At 40.8% G+C, this 22,847-nt stretch overlaps 1 protein-coding gene across 2 annotated transcripts in view; it reads right to left on the bottom strand.

Moving 5' to 3' along the window:
• The window catches only part of DAAM1 (dishevelled associated activator of morphogenesis 1), a 163,797-nt gene that overhangs the window by 16,144 nt on the left and 124,806 nt on the right, over nt 1–22,847 (bottom strand). The window contains exons 13-19 of one of the 2 annotated variants that reach the window (XM_069487316.1): nt 22,030–22,217; nt 21,049–21,348; nt 20,635–20,742; nt 14,080–14,109; nt 12,822–12,928; nt 5,259–5,343; nt 982–1,088 (exon numbers count right to left, since the gene is read on the bottom strand). In XM_069487316.1, coding sequence (XP_069343417.1) covers nt 982–1,088; nt 5,259–5,343; nt 12,822–12,928; nt 14,080–14,109; nt 20,635–20,742; nt 21,049–21,348; nt 22,030–22,217 — 925 coding nt within the window. The remainder of the gene's footprint in view (nt 1–981; nt 1,089–5,258; nt 5,344–12,821; nt 12,929–14,079; nt 14,110–20,634; nt 20,743–21,048; nt 21,349–22,029; nt 22,218–22,847) is intronic. The other variant, XM_069487326.1, reaches the window with a different exon arrangement.

Raw genomic sequence — 22,847 nt, 5'->3', positions numbered from 1 at the left:
AATCAAATGAGGCAACTGCTCACAGAAAGTGGGAGCTGGCTGCTGCTGGCTAAAGGCCTCCCCCCCTCCCTCAGAGTCCCAGAAGCTCTTTTGGACACAGAAGAGAGAAAACGGAGTGAAAATGGAAAGATGCCCCATCCTACTGCAAATGAATGACAGTTTCCTACACTTCTCCCAAGTTTCTTCACTTGCCACTTTTACCTTCTGAAGTAAAAACTTGTCTCTAGCATCCTCTCCCCATACCGTCCTCTCCTCACTCCTGCCCCCAAACCTCCCTTTTCCTTGGGTTAGAACCTCTCTGCTCCCTCAGGCAAGAGCTGTGCCCTGAGCCAGACTGAGAGTTCCGGGACCACTGGTCCCTCTCTAACTCGGAGTCAATCTGAGAGGCCTGGGCTGGCAGACAGACTCGCTCACATGCCAAACCCAATTATGAAGCAGTGGCTGCCTTGGGGCTTTCTGGAGGAGGGTCCAGCCAGCCTGCCAAGGCTGCGTGGGAAGAGTGTCTCGATTGATTACTGATGTCTGCACATGTCATGGTTTGCCGTCCAGACCTTGGCTTTTCTGTTGTGTGGGCTTGTGCTGACATTGCCAAAGTCTGACCTTATTTTTTTTCCTTCCATTTTACAACCACCTTGAGATGCTGAGCTACTAGGAAGCATGAGATAGTATCCCAAGAAATCAAAGTGGAGAGAAAAATGGCACTGACCAGAACTAGGAAAAGGTCTGACTTGATTAGGCCAAAGCACATCAGCCTAAAAGGCCCAGAAATAGAAATGGTTGTGAAGACACCCTGACCCTGGCTCACTCACAGGCAAGAACTCACTTAAAGAAAAACAATCAAATTCTACCCAACTCAGATTCGAGAAGATCAAGTTAAGCCAGGTTAACTGGCCCAGACAATGTAACATGAATAGAAAATTGTAAGTCACGACACTTGGAAAGGTAAGGGCATCTTTACATTTGAAACATCTTCAAACCTACCGGCTCATCTCAAAAAGGAATCTATCAGCCTTGGCCATCCGATCCAGTTCGTGTTTATGTTCTTCCAACAGGTCAATGTCACTTTTTTCAGGAACAAATTTCAAAAGCTAAAAAGTACACACAAATATTAAAACTGAGGTTTATAACTTAAATAGCTGCAGTAATTTTTCACCCTTCTAGTTCCTTTGTCCCAAGATGAAATTTTAACTTTTGTTTATAAGTTCTGTTCACAGGTCAAGATACAATAGAAATTATTAAATCTTTCCATTTTTACTTGAAAGTAGTTAAATTGGCATAAGCTTCACTCCTGGCACCTTTCTGTTCTCTATGGCCTCTCCAATCAGACTTGTGGAAGCTCTCTACCACGACCCCTTGCATAGATGATCAGAAGGACCTCAGTGATTCAATCTCTCATTAGAAGATCTTACAACTAGGGTCCTGGGAGATCAAGCAACTCACCCAAGATCACAACAAAAATTTGTGTAATCATTAGAAATAGAACCTAGGTCTCTTGACTTCCAGCTGTATGCTTTTTTCTGTTACATCACACTGGAATCGATAATTCCATCTGTATTTTCCATTCAATTTTCTTATTTTTCTGTCTTATCTAATTCCATCTACTTTTTTGCTCTGCGTAGAGTTGGATGAGAGGAACACAGTGGGATTTGATGTTTTTGATTCCTTATTTTATTTTGGAGGGAAAAATGAGCATAGATATGAGATAAAATAGCAACAATATTTAAAGTTGAAAAAGTATTTTTGTATGTGTCTGATTTCTAGATACACACATGTATATGTGTATGCACAGGCCTGTGCATGCATACCATTTTCTAGATACCCCTGGAATTGAGTAGTCCATTTATTAGGTTTCAAATGTTTGTTGGATTTTACCAAGGGACCTCAGAAAAGGCAATTAATTACTCTGGGTGCCACCAACAGAGAAAAGAAACAGAATTATAGGGAAGGAGGTGTGAGGAATTACAGGAAAGTGGTGTGAGGCTGGATATATGTTCTAGGCAGTGGGCATATCACATGCCGGGGGGTCTGGAATGGGCACCCCAGCATTTATGCGGGTGAAAGAGTGGTGGGAATGGCAGTGGGAGGGGTAGGCAAGGGCAGGGGGTAGCAGTGGAATTATAAGAAGTTCAGTCTTTATTTTGGGAGCACTCGGATGTACGTGAACAATGTTATGCAGGGGAAGGTGTTTGCATTAAAAAAAAATCACTGTGCCTTACAAAAATGGAGAAAGAAGAGATTAAAAATGTTAGGGGTCATGACTACATGGTTGATGCAATGACTCAGGTGAGAGATGAGGGTGGCCTGGATTGGGTAGGGACAGTGGACTGATTCTAGAGCTATCAAGGAGGTTTAAATGGAACAGGCCTGACTTGATGCATGGACTTTGGTCTTTGAGGAAGGAAGAGACAAAGATGAGGCTCTCGTGATTCTGGCTTAGCCAACAATGTACACGAATGTAACAGGGAGCCCAAGAGGAAAAGGTTATAGGTGGGGTTTGGAGAAAAAGGTGACTTTAATGTTTCAAATACTCTCAAGAGAGCCAAGCAGTGATTTCTAGCAGGCAGTTGGACAAATGAGTCTGAAAGCCTAAGGAGATCTGTTTAGAAGATGAAGCATTGGTGTTGGTTGTAACAGGTATGTCACCAAAGGCATGGATGTGAGTGAACTAAGCAGAGGAACCACTAAGAGAAAAAGAGCAGAGCTGGGAAGAACCAGTATTCAAGGGACAAGGACAAGAACAGGAGAAGCCTTCAAAGGAAGCCACCGAGGTACAGTCAGAGAGTCCTACATGGCACCCCAGGGCCCAGGGAGAAAGAGTTTCATCATGGAGCAAGTGGCCACACACCACCAGGAAGCCAGGAAAGATGAGGACCACAAGGTGCTCCCTGGCTTTGGCAACAAGGAAACTGGGAATGCCCGTGGTGAGAACAGCTCTAGGGAGGTAAGGAAGACAGACTGGACAAGCATGAAGAGGAGGGGAGTGCGTACAGGCTTCCATGAACATTGGCTAGCTGTGCTGAGTCCACCAGCCCCTGTTCAGGGTAACACAGTCACTGCATCTCTTTTGTTACTTACAAGAGCACATGTTAAAGTCTCAGTCCACCCTCAGGACAATTGTGTGATGGACTGTGTGTGGACAGTTTTAAGAGAGGAATGGAGAATTAGGCAAACACCTGGGAATAGGAGGAAGATATGTATTCTAGATCTCATCTGAGATCTGAGCCCAGCAGCTATAAGCAGCAGGAGAGGAAGGAATGACTGTGGCCCAAATGCAGACCATAAATAGGAGCAAGGGGGTGCTGGCATCAACACTAGTCTGGGAATAGTGTTGTATGGAGGAAAAGGAAGCAGAGAACGAATGGTAAAATAAGGAGGAAAAGAAAGAGTGTGGGATGTGATCAGAGAGCAAGACACACGCAGAATTATCAGGAAAGGCCAGGTCAAAAAATATCCTACTTGGCCAGATTCTGCTTCAGTAGACTGGTTTTCTTTCTTGTATTTATTTGAAGTACATTCTATTTGCACTGCAAGCCCTTTTGGCAAGATTTTGAAATCCTTTCCCTCAAGGAGGAATTTTGCTGGACACAATTTCACAGTAAACAGATCTTGTGGAATTTTAAACATACAACCTTGTTGTTAGGGGCTTAAGGCAGAAGGACCAAAGCAGCTTTGCACATAGTTCTCCACTCTGGGTTAGCAACATCGGATGCAGGTGACTTGAATGCAGGGTTACCTGGGAGCGAGGAAGGGGCCGAGGGAGCGGCTCTACTCTCCCAGGGCAGAGACTGTGTTGACTGGTACACAGTGCGGGAGGAAGATGAGTGGAGGAGCTAGAGAACGCTCTACAAAATGAATTTCAGATTTAGGCAATACTTCTAAACCAGTCGTACTTGGAGCAGCCTAAGAGACTTGAGAACAGCCATTAACTATTTTGATAATTAAATCAAACCTTTAAAGGACAGTATGGAAAGTTTTTCCACTGCTAAGTGTGAGGGATTTTTATCTGGAACAATTCCAGCAGTAGAGGTTGCAGGGAGGGACAGATCCATTTAGGGGGTGATGCTGCACACATCACTCCTATTTTATGTCTGAGACCCTCGAGGATATCAGTGAGAACCATAAAAAATGCACACGCAGACAGACAGGCACTCCACCCAGAGCAGCCTCGACATGCAGGATCAGCGTTAGCACAAAATACCCTTCTCCTCTGCCCTGGGAGCTGAGCATACCTACAGATAAGACCTCAGGTGCAGCCTGGAATCGTGGTTGCTAATGCCCATGTTGGCCTTAAGTGGACCTGGCTCTAACAAACGTGGACCTCTGAACCAAAATCACTCAAAATGATCCCATCCTGAGGATGATGAGACAGAAAGAGGGAATTGTCTAGAATATTCTGAGACTAACATCACAAGGCACAGAAAAATTTAGGCCAGACCAAGGGGCAGGGAGCAGAGATAGGTGATAATCCCTGGAACATGTGCTAATTCAACAACATTGTCATCTGGGGGACAGGTGAACAAAGCTGCTGAGCAACACATGACGTGGTTAGAGTGCCTGGACAGAAATGCTATAGAAATACTGCGTCGAGAGTAGACTGGCTGCTTGGCCGTGGCCAAGGAAAACTACATTCAAATGCCATGGACAAAAATGAGTATCGACTGCCGTAAATCCCATACCTGCTGCCATTTATGACACAAATTGGGGCCGTGCAACATACAGAGACGCTACTTAGCCCCAAGAAATTTACAACCCACCTTATGACATATACATGTATTTAGAATCAGATGATAGTGCTGGGGGTTTAATGGTGGCTTTTGTGGTTGTGGGAATGGTAAACCAAGACGAAGACACAAATTGTATGGAGAATTTAGTACTCAATCAGTTTATGTAGTGCCATGTGTGATCTCACAGTGCTAGTGAGATTCTCAATATTCCTGAGAAATAGAGGTTTTCTCCTAACACTAGATGTATGTGATTTATTAAGGCATAATTACTTAATTGTAGCTTAAAGGACAAAACCTAGCATTATGGGTCTCAAGCATTTGACAAACTCATTAACTGCCTTTTTACTCAACATTTTGGGGAACAGTGAGAGAATACAGTCGTAAAGTCTCCCAACAGAGCTGCTTGGAAGCTTGATTCAACCTCCTCACTTCAGAGATGAGGAAATTATCTAGCAACAACCGGGTTTTCTCAATATCCCACTCCCCGTTGAAGTCAGTTGTCACTTACACTCTGAGACATGTCTGGCAGCTCACCTGTTCCAACATGTCCTTCGGCAGATCTTCTTGTTCATCCATTGTAAGAATTGCCCGTTTGATTTCATCATTGGATAATTTCAACCTGGAGAAAGAATATTTTATTTGGCGGTTAATAGTACTGGTTTGAGTACTAAAATTTATCACGAGATAATTCATTTTGCTACTTCAGCTGCTGACTTTCAAGTACTGTTTTTCTCAAAATCTCTCAGGGAAAGCTTATTTCTTGACAATACTGCACGTAAAAATAGGATTTTGAAACTGCTTTAACATTCTTTCAGGGCTTTGTAATGCTCTGCTGACACAGAGAACAAAGCTGCTATGTTCTATGGTTTAGTTTCCTTAAGCAAGGGATTGGAAGATTAGAAGTAGGGGAAACACTCACACACAACTGTTTTCTTTTATATATAGTGTCCATGAATTGCAGGTGAGAGGACAGAACTCAATTTCTGACCTGTTTAATGTCAGGCATGTTTAAAGTTTGCTGTAAGGTAAAAAATGGATTTTGAGAAGGTTAGAAACCATATGTTATTGTTTAAAAGTTGAACAACAATTAATAGAAGCACTTCACAGTTGAGAGGTTTTCCACATATATTATTTTATTTGATTCTCAAAATAACTGTAATGGTCATTTTTTTTTTTAAATAGATGGAAAAACTGAGGCTCAGAATGGCCAAGTGATCTGCCAAAGGTCAAACTAACAGCAGCCAGCAGCCACAAACCCAAGACTTGATTGCTAATCCCAGACTATTTTTATAAATATTGCTTATCTGGTTAGTATTTCATGGGGAAGGATTTAAGCTAAAACACAAATCTGTTTTTTTGTTTCTCTGTCTACCAATAACTTAAATGATTTACTAATTTAATTAGAAATTTGTCTTAAGTCAGAACAAAGTGTTGACTATAAAATATTACATGAGCCATGAAATTAAAACATACTTGTAAAAATGGGCTTTTATTAGGTGTAACAAGAGTTTTAAGCAGGACAAAAAATCTTAATCAGATTATTAGCTGTGACAATAGAATCATTTCTTTGTTCTATTTGTAAGCATTAGACTCACATTTATTTTTAAAATCTTACTTCCTTACAACCTACCACTAATGTTACATATTAACATCATTTGATCTGTTCTTTTAGTGTATGCTATTCAAGAAGAATCATATTTAGGACTGGAAGATAAAGACATAAACACACAAATATAGAGCAACATGTACACATGGCACATGCAACTTTTAAAGGTAGGGGCTTTGGTATCAGACAGGTTGGGCCCCAGTCCTGGCTCTGACACTTTGTGGTCAGTGTGACCGTAAAAAGCTTTTTATTAAGACTCAGTTTCCTCAACTGTAAAATAGTTAATAAAATAATAACTACAACCCTCAAAATGGATTTTTTTTGTGTTTGTGCACGCGTGAGGATTAAGTAAATTAATGCACCGAAAGTGCTTAGAATAGCTCCTGCCCATAGAAAGGGCTCAATAAACTATGTATACCCTACAGGGCAGCCTTTATATACCAGAAGAAAAAGTAGCAGTCCTTTCATAACCTTAATATTCACACCTAGCTAAGAGATAACTAAACAGTGCTTAATAGGGTTACTGTGAACACTTCCCAAAGCACTCTCATACCCATTATTTCATCCGGGTTTCCTTTCTGTATATGACCCCCCACCAAGCCTGGGAGTATTAAAAAGGAATTAGAAGATGTGGTCCTTATTTTAAAGGGGATTATAATCTTTGGGAGAATCAGGTGATCAACTGAAACACTTAAGACATAAAGGTATGTAAGGCACATGCTCACCCACAGTCTCACAGACAGCTGTGAGGGCTGACTGGGTGGAAGTGTGGACGAGAAGGCAGCAGAAAGAGGACAGGACCTCCCAGGAAAGCTGGATGAGCCACACCCCACTGTGCACGCCTCTGGCTTGTCCTTGTCTCCAGATTTTGGACATGATTTTGTTAAAACCATCCACACTGCTATTTGAACTGAATGATGTTTCATGTGCCAGTAAGAAAGAGAAGGAACAAATTTGGGAATCCTGTCGTACAAATAGCATTGTCTTCTATTTCATGTCCTCAAATCCAAATATAGCATTCTGGGCAAAGTGCCAGATTGTCCGTGTTAACAAATAAGACCTGTTCTATCACCTCGTCTGTGTCGTGGTACCATCATAACCCCTGTGCAGTATATTGCAACCTTGGTCCTGGCAGACTTTTCCAGATGGTTTTAGTCATTCTTGGGACAATCACTGCCTGACAATCATAAACACGTTTGTTCACCATAACATCATGATAGGAAATCCCCACACTTTAGAACAGTTTAGCTAAGTTGGCATGGATAAAGTATACAATAGGGAGAAAACTGTATCACAGTATCAAGGTCTCAACTGCACAGGCCATAGGTAGCCCAAGATTCCAGGACACTGAAAGGTTCGAGTCAATTTAAGAGCAAACACCATTGAGCGGCCGTGCAAAGCCAAGGAACGGTAACAAGCAGGATGGCTGAAACTGCCACTAATGAAAACCAACTGGCTGTGGAAACATCTAGAGTTATCACGAAAAGAGCTCCGCTTATAAGAAAAAAAATAAATTAGTTCTGTGTCCTTTTCACACCGAGCTGAAGAAACCATTTTATGGCATAGTTCTACTGAGTCCTTCTGTTTTGCATTTAAAAGAAAAGGAGTTGAAAATCAGAGTGAGAACAACACTTGAAGTATCAGATTTGCATTTCATTAGCTCCCCATATGGACTGCAGAACTTCTTGCTTTTGAAATTGTATATATTTATGCTTTTCAACCCCCAGAGGCTGTCTGGACTAAACACTAGCTCTAATTCACAACAATTTTGGTTTCTCTTAATGTGGCCCACAAAGAGACTTGAGACTTTAATGGATAGTACTTAAGAAAATCTACCTGTCAACGTAAAGCCATGCACGTGGCCTGCTGGATCAGACAAAGAAACCCTACCTTGGGGGAAAGAGGAGAAGGGTACCCGCCCTCGGGGACAGTTCTATAGGTTGCAGAGTTCTTAGTATCATCTGTCATCCACAGAATGAGTCTCTAATCTCTGTAATTTAAGGACTCTACCAATTCTAGCCTTTTAATTGCTTTTAAAGCTTGGCAGTGTTCTGGCGTGCTGGAGGGTGGCAACTTTTGAGACATCCACTCCAACTTTCTTTACAAGGCAGGAAGCAAACCAGCCATCTTAAAACAGTATTTAACTCTACCTTGCTCTACTCAAATATTTCAACAATTTGCCAAGAGAATTGGAACATCCAGATGTAATTAAAATAAGTTAGGGATGGATGGCTAGATCAGCCTTAGCTCTGCTTCAGTGGATTTAAGCCAAATCCCCCCACTTTAAAGTAGCTTTTTGTGGTTTACTACACCCAGGCTGCCATGTTAAGTGAGCATCTGGAAAAAAAAGAATGGTAGAACACTTCATAAAACTGTGTCTTAGGTGGGTTCATTTTGCAATATAAATCTGTTTCCAAGTTTCTTTTTCTCTTCTTTTTTTGGAGGGAAGAGGGTCTGTTTTAGGAAATAAAGCAATGAATTTTAAATTGCTACATCATCCATATACATGTGTAGAAAAGTTGCTTACTCTGCTGAGGGCTTAAGGAATGAATTCTCATTCTAAGGTACATAATGTCCATTCTGTACTCTTCTGAAATTTGTGAGAGGCACAGTCCCTGGTGCCCTGGAGCTCCCCATTCAAACTCACACCTTCCAGGCCTCACGCTGTGAACACCCCACTCACTCAGGCATGAGGTGAGCTGCGTCTCCTGTGTTGCCTCTTTCCAACTGCCTGGTTGGCTCCACACAAAGCTGTGGCAGGTGCCCCCGACCAAAGGGCCTCCTAACATTTGAATAATGTGAGGGAGAGCTTTAAGGCATAACCAGTACTGTGGACACAAGCGCTCATTATAATACAGCCCATGGAATACACCATAGGCTTTCATCATGGTGGACTACTTTCATCATGGTGTAATGACAACATTGCTGGTAAATAAATCCCTCGTCAGCAAGATAAGTAATAGAGAGGTTTGCCAACCTTTGGGAATGAAACAAGCAGAAAAGAAGAAAGACAGTAAGTATGGAAAGGTAGGAAATCCTGACGTCATCTTTGAAACATTCCTATTCGTTGTCCCCAAGCACAAAATCAGTCTTCAAGTACTACCAAAGGTTTCTTCATCTCTTTCAAAGCTGTCTCTCATTGGGTCTCACCTGGACAATAGAAAGACACTCCTATCTGATGGCTAGGAGTCCAGCTTTCTACCCCTTCCAACCTGTCCTGCAAACCCCTGGGAGACCAAACTCAAAACCTTATTTAAAAAAGCCACACACTGTTCTCCTCCTTAACAAATTGCCCAGATTCCTGATCCCATGGATATATAAACAGGCATTAACCGAACAGCTAGCACATGCAGGCACCCTGCCAGGGGCTTTACACATACGAAGACAAATTCTTACAAGCCCACTGCAAGGCTACTACTTTCATGATCTCCATTTTATAGATGAGGAGGTTATGACTTGACCCTGGGCTGCCCTTATAAAGGCACAACCAACACAATATAACTAGTATGAGTGAATCTCAGGCTCTCCTGCCTGGCTTCATTCAACCTAATCAGTAATTCCCTGCTGTGATCACAGGGCTCTCTTTATCAGCTATGCTTAGACCCCTCTTGTGTCTTTGCTGCTGCTGCTGCTGCATCCTTGAAACTAACTTCCCCATCCCCTCTGTCCATGTAATTCATGTGACAGTTCTTGCACTTTGAGGCCCACTTTCTCTGGTAAACCCTGGTGGTACCCCTCTCTCACATGGCTGAGCTCCCTGTGTCCTTCCAGCCAGACCAGTGTAAGCCCTGTATTGGTCACAAGTCTTCACACGTGTGCCATTTTTCTTCTCTAATAGCCATGATCTTTCAATACCAGCAACACCATCTTAAGTTTTGTTATTTTATTTTATTTTATTTTTTTTGAGATGAGGTCTTGCAACGTTGCCCAGGCTGGTCTTGAACTCCTGGGCTCAAGCAATACTCCTGCCTCAGCCTCTCAAAGTGCTGGGATTATAGGATTGTGCCACCATGCCTAGCTATTAAGTTTTAGTATGTCCTATGGCACTCAGCCCAGTGCCAGGCAAATTAATGCTCTAAAGTGGTGACTGTCTAAGAAAAAAGTATCAAACACACTTTCATATATCTTTCCCCTCCTTTAAGCCCCTAGCTCCTTTTGTGCATAGTAATGAATTGGCAGTGAAAAAGGGAGAATGAAAGGTAAACTGCTAACTGGTTAAAAAACTGAATAAAATACAAATTGAAATTAAATCTGCTTAATTTCTTGCACTTTTACTATAACCCATTTAAAATGTCAGTCTGCATATTCCTGAAGAAAGAATAAAACTTATCACTGAGCAGAAAAGGATGTGGTACTGAATCCTCTGTGGAAGAGAAGGTTTTAGAACCTGATCAATAAGGCCAAATACCAAAAGGTCAACTGGGACTCAAAATCACTTTGTTACACACAACACACTTTTTCTTTGTGCTCACTGTATAATAACATTTATTCATTAAGTTGGATTTTAATAGATAATCTAACAGGTATGAGGCCAGTTCTTAAAACTGTCTTCTAAAGAGAGTTTAGACACATTAAAGTTCTAAGTCACCTTAGGCTCTGACACTTTTGAGGAAACAGGGAATTACATCCCACAAATATGTAATAATTCAATAACGGGATGGGAAATTTGCCAGAAAGAGTTGTAACCTTATCTACAACTAGTGTAATTACCCCGGTTGGCATTTAGTACTAAACAATCTGTCTATGAGGAACTAGGTCACGGTTTTTACCCAATAAGCATTTCGACACTACAGAAATTCAGAACGATAGCTCCGTTTGTCAAGGTGTTTTAAAGTGTTCATTTGGACTGCACGAACAGAAAATATAGGGAGAAAATCTAAGATTTAAAGAAAATCCACAACTTTCCGCAAATCTTCATTTAACTTTGGTATTAAGAATATTATTTGTAAAAAGGTAACAAAACACATTGTATACACTGTACAGTAGTCCCCCCCTTGTCTGGGGGGTACATTCCAAGACCCCCAGTGGATGCTTGAAACTGTGGATAGTACTGTACCCTATTTATACAGTACCATGTTTTTTCCTATACATATTATACATACCTATGACAAAGTTTAATTTATAAATTAGGCACAGTGAGAGATTAACAACAATAGTAAAAAAACAGAGCAATTGTAACAATATACTATAATAGAAGTTATGTGAATACAGGGTCTCTCTCTCTCAAAATATCCTATTGTACTATACCATAGGTAACTGAAACCTTGGAAAGCAAAACCACAGATAAGGGGGACTACTGTAGAAGAAAAATAAGTAGACCTTGAAATTATTTTCAATGGTATCTTCCTAAGGCAGATAGATATTTTATCTAACCTGAGCGTGGTTCATGGAGCAAAAGTCAGAATAAATACAGGGTTTGGCCATTTACATAGCTTTTAGCCAGAGGCAGAAATGAAATGCTAACAGGATGGTTCATATTACCTTACAAGTTGCATTGAAATTCAGGGATTTCACCAAGGTTCAATTTCTCTTTCACTAATAGAAACATTTGCTCCCTAAAGTAATATATATCTGGCTAAAAATCAGATTCTACAACGAAAACGAAGCAGCAGCTCTGTGTTAAAAGAAATTCGTTCTAAGACCAACTAAATAATAAGGACTACTACTCTCCCTCTTCACTCTCCCTGAAAGAGAAGTCACCGTATACCGGCACCAATGCAGATGTGACACTCCTTCAAGAATGCAACTTATCTTTAAAGCCCCAACATTCAAGATTCTTTACATCTTCATTCACCTCATAAGCATTAGGTGTCTTTGCCTAATGTGAAAAAACCTTTTAGAAAAAAGAAGAAACTAGATACAGAAAAGATTTAAAATGGCTAGAATGACCTGACAATACTGCCTGAAGCTGCAATCAGATTCCAGGCTCCCAGGTTTCCTTTTTTCTTTTCAAGTTCCAAGGCTGTGATAGTTCACTAATTATGAGAAAGATTTCTGAATAGGGCTAAACTGAATAAATTAGCATTTCACTGAGATTTGAGATTTACATGTCCTTTTAGCCATAAAAATGCTCAAAAAGATCATGAAATCATAGAATCTTAAAATATAAAAAGGTGACATTAGAAAGCAAAGTAAAACAAAGAGTTTTCATCTTGGTCCTGATTCTGTGACAATGCTACTCAACAACCAGCATATCTCGAAGGCCAAGAACTGTAAATAAAAGTCAAGTTCACTTTATAGGCCTTCTGGGAAGAAGAGATTGACTTAGGATGTTCTGTCTGTGGAAATTAAACTCTAAGAAAGTATGCATCAAGCTCTGATATATTCCACTAGGAAAAGTCAGCACCAAGAGTTCTCATTTTAACAGAAGGGAATCCAAAGAACTGTACCTCAGCAGGGTACAATTAAAACAAAATTACAAACATGTGGTTTTGAGCCACATACTAGAAACACTGGTCCTACTAGAAATGTTTATTCAACATCTACAATACCTCGAGAGAAGGATGTTGCAATTCTGAGCTCTCCGACCATCAATCACCGAAAGCTCTTTGACTTTAAGTTTGGAACTCAGTGTGTCATCAATGGCATCTGCTTCTTTCTGTAAAGAGCACGAGAGACATCCATCAAAGTCCAGCAGTGACATTCAGACTTCATACATACACTTTTCCTTTACATTCTCTGTTCACACACACACACATATATACACACTCTACACATACACACACAGGCGAAGCTGAGATGGGGAGGTGGGGAGTGCAGGGAGGTGGTGGAACTGAAACAAAGGCTACAATCTAGTTGGCAATGGGAAACAGTAAGAAAAGCTGACCACCCACGTTTGAAAAAGCATTATTTGAAAGAACAAAGTGCTTCTAAGTTGAAGATAGTAAGCGTGCATAATTATCAGTGAGTGGTGCCCTCCTTTTGTCCCCCAAATTCCTATGGATTGTAGAGAGAAGACCTGTCACTATGAATCAAGCTCAGCTGAGGCTTGCCATGGCAGGTCTAGCCATTTGCAGGGCTCATTCACCCTAGAACCATTTGCATCCCGAGCACTCAAAAAAGCTAAACAATAAAAGCTCCCAAACGTCTTCGTGTGCAATAGGAAGCTCCCAAGTCCAGACGGTACCTTTCATTACCCTGGAGCCTGATGGACAGTGAGGAGGGGGCACTCCAAGGCATTAGTTTGTTTATCTGAATTAACAATAAAACACTATTTGCATATTGTGTTGCTACACAGAAATCCACAAGCATTGATGGCCAGTTATAATTTATGCTGGGACAGCCATTAAACAATCATATATAAAATACTGTTTGAGTAAGCTGGGTATCAGAGGAATTAATAATAAAAAGTTCAAGGTGAAAACACAGACTAATCTGATAAACAGCAAGTTTGATTTTATTAGCAGTCAAGATCAATTAAAAAGTATATTATGGCATTTTAAAAATGTAAGGAAACCAAAGAGCTCTGAAACTGTGTAACAGTTTAGGAAACAAAGGCAATATGAGATTTATAATATGAGGCACCATGTGATCAAATGTCACCTGTCTCTTGCTGTGCTGAAATTTTAGGCATATCTCTAGATTCTCAGTTAAGAGTTGAAATCCAATGTGGAATTACCTAGGCATTGCATTATACTATCTAAAAAAACAAAACAAAACAAAACAAAAAAACTGGATAACCAAGAAATTTCAAGCTTACAGTGAGCCAAGGAGTTATATTAAGCAAGGTTTAGGTAGTAGCTCACTTACCTGCTTGGAGTTATTGCTCACAAAGAAATCCTACAGCCATGGCAGAGGCATGGAAAAGGCAAATCAGATACATGCAGTTCAGAAATCACAGCAACAAATGAGGGCAAGTCAGAGCAGTCAAGGAAATCAGTGATACAGGGTAAGAGATGACTTATGCCCCTAAGATCATCAACAAGAGTTGATAAAGATGAGAAAGTCTGGCAGAAGATACAAGTAAGAGCACAGTACGAAGCATTCAGGGTTGAGGAAGATGACATTTGTGGTACACAGTTTTCAATGGTGGCAAATCATATTCAGAAAAGCATAGGGTTTAAAACACCCCGGGAAGACTCAAGCTGGGAAAGGAACAAATGTTCTTTGAGAGATGACCACTGGTTCCATTTACTCAATGTGACGATTTTTACTTGAAGTAGAATATCAATAATTCCATCAACTTGAGGAAACTATTTCCATTGTTATGTACTACAAGAAAAGTATGTCACTTTGGTAGAAATAATCTCCTGTCTTTTTGTGTCATAAGAAAGGATTAAGAACAAGCTGAACAACCGCAGTCAGTAATATTAACCCTTAGTACCCCTGCAGGGTCCAAACAACACCTGTAGGTGCTATGGGTAGGTAGGAGGAAAAAAACCCAGAATGTGCGATGAAGAGACAACCAAAAGTTCATGTGTGTGGTCACTGGTGGCCCTGTCCCAACTGCCTCAGGGCTGTTCAAGCATACAAGGTCAACGGCCTCTTCTGGAAACAGTCTTTAGAAAAGACTTGGAGTGGAAAACGGAAAGAGGAAGAGGTAATTGACACATTATGAGAAAGTTACAGCTTTGGTTGCATATTTTTGCAATGCTGGAATGAATAAAACTTCAGTGTGCAAACACAACCCAGCTTTGGGCCAACAGCTTGCACAACCAGCATTTGCTCGGCAGATTCCTCAAGGTCTCATTGGTCTCGGCAGCACTGCCAAGGTCAATTTCACACAGATAGGCTGTTTCACATAATTCTCCTAGTGGGAAACAGAATGTGTCTTCCCCTTGCTCTGCCCATACAAGGAGGGGTTGCTTTTCTAGAATGGCATTCAAAAAAATACATCGATAACTACAAGAAAACTTTCTGTCCCTCTGATATCCTAGTTTTCTTTTGTCCCTATAATAACTGTCAATTTTTCTACTCCGAAGCTCCTTAGGACTCTTCCTGTAAAACAGTTTCCTTTCAAGGGCAGAAAAGACCACAGTGAAATGAACTCCATGAGGTCATCTTAACCTATTTTTTTCTCTTAAAGAGAAAGTCACTAGTTAAATTTAGATCCTGCTCTCACTGGCCTTCAAAGATGAAACTTTGATGAAGTTCTCTGGCAACTCATTCTACATTTTAAGTTCCCACTGTCAGGAAATTAAGACTTCTGACCTCTAGTGTAGAAAGCTATGGATTCAGGCAATGGCCATTTCCTGGCCTGTGTGGCTTGGGGCTTAGTTTCCATCTGAGAGACTGAGTAAAGGGGGTTAACAATTGGATAATTATTGTGAGGATTAAATGTGACAATGAATGTAAAGCATTTTGTCCGTACCTGACACATATTCATCAGCTCCATCCTTGGAAGCTACAATAATACAATTTTATCTTTCAAGCTGATGCTCAAGTCCACTATTCCCCTTTTGCTCCGCTTTCAGCTGAGCTAGAAAACAGGTGGGCAAGAGCTCCCACCTGTAACCAGCAGAAGCAGTAAGTGTAACAGTTAATAGCTAAGTAATGTATCTTATCTTTCCAGAGGCGGGATGAAGACTGCCAAGCAAAAGTTTGGTTAATTGTTACCCTAAAGATTCCACTTCTTTAAAGGTCCTTTAATCGACACATTATAAATAAAATCTCAAAGCTTATGAGTTTCATTGAATGCGGCATGTTAGAAATAACGATTCTTCCAGGCCTATTTCAAAGTTAGTTAGCATTTTTTTTTGAAACCTTAAATTAATTTACTCAAAAATAAGAAGGAAATAACATAAGATACTTCTAATCGGATTGGGTCAAATACTCTAGAATCATCTATACATGGCTCCACCTAACAGGAAGTCTGATTTTTCCAGATGATTTTTGGTATAGGGCTTAGGGCTTGAAATAGAAAGTTGGGACTTGCATTTTCAGGAAGCAGTGCTGATACATTGCTACAGATAGGGTGCCACAATGAAACAAACAATGACTCACCACTTCATAGATAATGATAACTCTTACGTGAATGGTTCTTAATCTTTGTGAGGTTGACATATCTTTGTAAATCTGATAAAAGGTAGGGATTTCTCTCCAGAAAAATCCATATACTGTATTTATATAAAACCCTGTATTTGACTAACTCTTACCATGGAGCCTAGTTATAGAACCTACACTTTAGTCCTAAGAAAACCACTATTTGCAATTTTCTCTTCTGCCTTCGTGTGCCATGGTTAAGGACCAAAATTATTGAAATAAATATCCTAAATCATCTAATTTTCAATGGGGAAATTAGATGTACAGAATAATGAAAAATATAAAAAGAATAGAAAAGGAAAAGTCTTTGACCATTTATAAAAAATCAGAAGATATCACTGGATGCTCTAAATGGAACCCCCAAAATGTCTTATATATTACATATTAGCAAGGAAGTTGGACTCTGGAACAGAGAGGCTTTGAAAAATTACACAAAATGCTGATAATAGGATCCCGAAAGAAGGGCTGTCCTTAGGCAAAGCCCAGGAGGAAGGAAGAGACAGTGAGCTGTTAATTTGTGGCTACAGAGACATGACTTCCTTTAGGTAAATGTAGTACCTTTAGTTAATTTCCCTTCTATTCAACTGCATGGATAGGGAGAAATGAATTTATAGCATCTCAGGATAAAAACTTCTCATAAAACTGAGATGAATATTACTTAATTGTATCTGAAATAGTACTAGTATGCAATGTGCTACATTATGTATTAAAATAAATTTTTTGTGGCTGCCCTGGAATCATGTATAATGTAGTTTCAATGAGAAAAAGAGGTCCTGGGAGTCAAGGAATTGACTTTCAAATGAACTTTTGGAATGTTAGGGGAATAAATGCATGCTATTAAATTCTATCTCATGTGGCACATAAGCCTACATAATCAGCTCTGCACACCTTTGATATTTGCACTGAAAAAAAATTCTGAATAGGAGTGGTCTTGTTCTTAAAACTGGAGTTAAAAGAAAATCCTATACAAAATCTGACATTCATAATGAAAAAAAACTATGGAGTAAAAGCAAAGTAAAACTGAGGATTATGCTACTTTGTAAGTCACTAAATACACACTAAGCCATATTTTTATTACCTATAAAATAGGAATAATATGTACCTCATAGAGTTGGGGGTGAGCATTAAATAAAAAAAAGAAGTATAACAGCTCCTTGAGAACTAAATCTTAGAGTAGAAGAGATTGGAACTGTGTATATCATACTCAGCACCAGGAATGTAATGAATACTTAACACTGATTATCATCTTTTAGTCCATATTATGGTTATTTACAAATTTTTCTCCTCTCTGTGTTTATACCATAAGTTACCTTGTGGGCCTATGCAAAAGTTTAATATATTTGCATCCTTTGAAGTACCTCATATACAAAGCAGACACTATAAGTATCTGTTCTGATTTTAATGATACAATATTTCTCAAATTGACCATAGTTTATGTGTGTATAAGTGCACAAGTATATATGTATGTATACAAGTATGTATATGTACCTATATGTGTGTATGGAGTATGTATGTACATTTCCCCTAAGAGTCATTCTTTAGTATTTACCTACATTATACTGATCTGACGTTGCTGAGATTTTTTTCAGAATCTTACTTTGTGTAGGGTACCTACTACATGAAATTGACAAGCATTTCCTAACTCTGGAGGGAGGAAAAAGGGGGACACTATGAAAAAAAAAAAAGGTTCCCAGTATTCACTTGGGAGCAGAAAAGAGAGTTCAGGTGAATCATATAATGCATTGTCATGACTGAGGTGAAATGCATACATCTTTGAGGTTTCCATTGATCATGAGATGACAGGCATCCCGTGTCCTTCATTCTGCCCCACATAACCCAATTAGAATGTCCACATCTTTGGATTTTCTTTCTCTCAACATTCAGTAAATTTGATAAAATGGCTCAAATTATCCTCATTTAGAAAATATATTATGCTGTAAAAATTCTCATCTCAAGGTTTTGCACCAAAAAGAAAATACACTTGAATTACTCAAGTTGAACGGGTATGTTGAAATTTTTCTCCATAAAGTGCTATTGAAAATATAGTCACAACTGATTCTACTTACTGTCTACTTAGTGTTAAGTACAACCGAAATGTTCTGGTCTCTCCTGACTGGAATGTCTACTGATTACTTAAACAGTGTTGGTTGCTAGGAGGCAATTACCCAATCGCTAAGCTTCCTGCAGTCTTGTCTCCCAGAGCTCTCGAGAACCGTCCACATATTTGTCCCAGAGCATTTTGGCAGCATCCTTCTGCACCTTCTGCCGAAAGCCAGTTAATTATGAGTCTTGTAAACTTAGGTCTTTCAACCACCTGCCTTTATAATAAATGCAACTCACATGCTTGGACTTGAATAGCATCATTTGGCGTAACTGATGCTTTCCCTTCCTTTAATTTACTTTTCTAAGCTCCCAAACCTTCATCTTAGGCAACCAGCATGCACCAGCATTAGCAACTGAAACTGAAATGGTACTGGATGTGTACCCAGCTCAGAAGATTATTATCTGAATTGCTAGGGAACCTGCTAAGAATGTCCCATGACTCATGTCGAGGCCCAGGGGACACCATCCTGGGATAGCAGAGAGAAAAGGCAGGTTGCAGCCAATCAGGAATTAGTCTGGTCAGGGCACATGCCAAATGAGGACTCTAAACACACCCTTTGTTTGTCCAGTGAAAGATAAGGCATCTAGCTTTCTATTGGACAATGCCATGTATTCTTTTCTTCATTTTCCTTTATTTGGTCTGTACAACACTGCACAAGTTTGACTTCTTACTTATGGGGTGAGGGCCCAGCAGAGGGCTCCTGTTTTAAGGATTCATGTCACCATGGCAGGCAACCACCTCTATTTTGTACTTTATTAAACTGGCATAAAAGGCACTGCAGCCAGGTGTGGTGATTCATGCCTGTAATTCCAGCATTTTGGGAGGCTGAGGTGGGAGGACTGCTTGAGCCCAGGAGTTTGAGGTTGCAGTGAGCTATGATCATGCCACTGTACTCCAGCCTGGGTGACAAGACAAAGCCTGTTTCCAAAAAAAAAGTTCCATAGAGAAACTTTCCCTCTCTTAGAGTGAAATATTCTGGTGAAATATTACCCCCCTCCATTTCAGACACATCAAAGACCATTTTGGAAAAAAAATTAGCTTTTGTTTCTCCCCACCCTCAGTCCACCTTCTCTCTTGGTGCTTAGCATTTCTTTTCTGAGACATTTTTTCTTGGGAACCAAGCCAAGTGAGCCAACTAGGAAGTCTGCTGCTTGTTTGAGGATGCTCCACCCTGGACATGATTCATCCGGAAGGTAAGGGCCTCTCAGTAAAGCCCCAAAAAAGCCCCTGTAAGATGTTCAGCATTTGTGTGTTCCTGTTTAAGACACATTCTGCTTTCTTCATCATTCCTGTTCTCCAGTCATCCTCAAGAATCCTTCTCACACTCCTGGGCTCAATTTTTCCCTTTCCGGGGATCCTACTCTGACCGTTCTTTGTTCTGACACTCTCCATACCTGCCACCTTGTGATCTCTTCTGGTCCAACCTTAAGAGACTCCGTCAAGATGCCCTCTGGAGGAGCAAGAGGAACCAGGCAGATGTGACCAGGGCTCACATAGTGATGCTCACGACATGGACAGCCAGCAAGCACCAAGCACATGTTCTTGCTACAATTATGGTATAGCTTTGCTCACTCTTCAGTAGCTTCTATTTGTCTCATTGCCACCTCCACACTCGCTCAGCCTTCACAGCCCATTTCTGAGTCTGCTGTGTTTATGACATATAGTTAAAACTTCTCTCTAGGTTCTACGGAGCTGCCAAATTATAGTCATTTACCAACCCCCATACTTCTAAGTGTTCTATCTATTTCAAAAAGCAGTCTGCTTCTGATAGTAACCATTTGATGTATATTTTTTAAGGATCACAGAAACCAAAATGGCTTCGTAAACAAACACTAAGAGGTGACAATATAAGTTATCTAACTCTTCCACTAATATTTTCTCCTGGTGACCCATTTTAACTAAACACAAGTGATGATAACATACAGAACTCTTTATACCAACAGAAACAAGGTCTTGGACACATACCAGGGTACGAAGCTCCTTAACAAGGAGCTTATGTACCTTCAACTGTTCACACACAACTGAAAGACACCTGGACATACATGTGGACATGCACACCATGCTGCTTTGCAGGAATACACAGGGTAGACCAAACAGCCTAGAATAGAACTAAGATGCTTATGAGATCACGGTCATGGTGATGGACCAGGGATCATGCACAACACATGACTTTTTTTTTTTTTTTTACTTTTTGGCATCTAGAGTGCATACGCTGTTACCTGCTGTCTTTGGTAGGCAGAGAAAGTCCTTTCCAGGTCTTCAAGATCTAGAATTTTGAAGACTTTTGAATCATCAATTTCGGTCCACACTGTTCCTTCCAGTTTGTTCTAGAAACACCAAGTTAATAAGTGCTATGGTTTATATTATATATAAAAAGAACAGGCATTGCTATTCTTAAAAAGTACTACTATTCCAAATTTTTCAGTCTACCAGATACTGAAAGTGAGCTGGTTTCAAACAATGTGTCATTTATTTCAGAAGCTTTATCATTTAAGTATCAGAGCTAGTGAGAACCCTCAGTCCACACTAGAAAATGAAATCATTTAATAGCCAGGGCTGTTTTCCCTTTCAGCAACAGCACAATAAGCTGTTAATTCTATCCATTAGAGGGAAAATTGGAACAACTGGCTTACCTCTGGCAGCTTAGACCAGTTGAAGGATTTCAGGGCATTTGTGGGCTGAGGAATGTTTTTCTTCTTGAGTGCCAGACCCACTGGAGCACCAGGAGGTGGCAGGAGTCCCCCTAAGGGAGGAGGCCCAGGGGGAGGAGGAGGGCCCCCTGGGGGCGGGGGAGGTGGAGGAGGAGGGAGCATTCCACCTGGGAGAGGTGGGGGTGGTGGGGGAGGAAGAAGAGACCCAGGCACAGAGGAAGGAAAGGGCCCCCCTGGGGCTCCAGGTGAGGGTCCACCTGGGATTGAAGCACAGACGGCCCTCTGAAAAGATAAAAATAGGAAAAGAAAAGATCAATGGCAGAAGTAAACTCATGGATGATTTTTAGAGTCTGAAACTTTGCCTAAAATATGTATTATAGAGAAATTCACATTTCTGAGAACATGGGGTTAAAGCAGTGGTCCCCAACCTTTTTGGCACCAGGGACCGGTTTCATGGGAGACAATTTTTCCATGGTCAGGGTGGGGGACAGCAAAGCTCTGGGGCCTGGTCCCTAACAGGCCACGGACTGGTACTGGTCCATGGCCCAAGGGTTGGGGACTGCAGAGCTAAAGGACTCATAAGTCAAATGGACTTTCTACGGCCTTTGTGGACTCTACTGGGTCACCGTTTGTATGCAACTTTCAAGTTCTTCTCTGCATTTCTCTCATTTCTTGCACCATCCTATAGTTTGGTTTTCATGAAATCAGTTTTCATTTTAAGAAGCTAACGTGAGTTCGTTTAGCTCGCAGTGGAAGATTTGTGCAGTATTTAAAAACGCACATCCCAAGCCTCTGCTGCCTGACCTACACAATAGCAGAGGCAGTGCGTCTCCTAACTGTTGTGATCAATCCAGAGCCATTTCAGATTTTATTCCCCCAGTCAGAAGTTGTCTACTTAAGGGAGAGGGGCCCCAGGGTCAGGGAGGCCTTGGCAGCTGCCCACGAGCTGAGCGGAAGACCCACCCTGCTGAGCTCCTGGAGCTGTGCCGTGAGGTCCGCCACCTGCTGCTTGACTTGCTTGTGCTCCGTGGTCTCCTTTTCAAGTTTCTCTTTCATTTTATTTAAGGTCTGCATCATCTCTTCTTTCTCTTGGGTCTTGGCATCACACTCTCGCTCTTTCTTTTCCAATTTCTGTTGTAGCTCATTGTGCTCTACACATGAAAACAATCGCACATGAAAACAGGAGGTTCTTCAAAGCCGAAGCATTTTCTCTAACAAGAAAACTGAGGATGATGGCAGAGATTGTGAGGCTCTTTATTAGGTAAATATTATTCCTCTTCCCCATCAAAGGGAGCCACTAGAGGGCTAAACGATGCTTTTGCTTGGAGGGTGCTTGAGATGAACAACTTTATTAACTACATTTTGTAAAAGACTAAAGAAGAGACTCTACAGTCACTGTCCTAAAAATGAAACAAAAGTTTAGGCAACTACTTGGGAGGGAGAATGGTGCCTGTTTGGCAGTTAATCTAGAATCTTGCCATTAAAATGGCCCTTCAACACCACTAGGGAAGATGAATATTAAAATGGCCTCTTTCCCACAAATCAGAAACGAGACCAAGAGAAGTCCAGGCTTCATGAGCTCAGGTTGCCAGGTCATGTCCAGCTAGAGAAGAGCTGGAGGGAGGATCTCGCCTGTGAGGAAGAGCTGCTGCCAGACCAGGGTTTGTCCCAACACGAAGTCATCTCCCCCATCTCCCCCACAGAAGGCTACTTGAAGTATTTTATGCTTCTGGCAAACAATTAGTAAGACTTGTGAGAGCAAATGTTATCTTAAGGGCAGT

This window comes from Eulemur rufifrons, chromosome 2, assembly GCF_041146395.1.
Source record: "Eulemur rufifrons isolate Redbay chromosome 2, OSU_ERuf_1, whole genome shotgun sequence".
Taxonomy (NCBI): Eukaryota; Metazoa; Chordata; class Mammalia; order Primates; family Lemuridae; genus Eulemur; species Eulemur rufifrons.
This window is presented reverse-complemented; position numbering and strand designations above follow the sequence as displayed.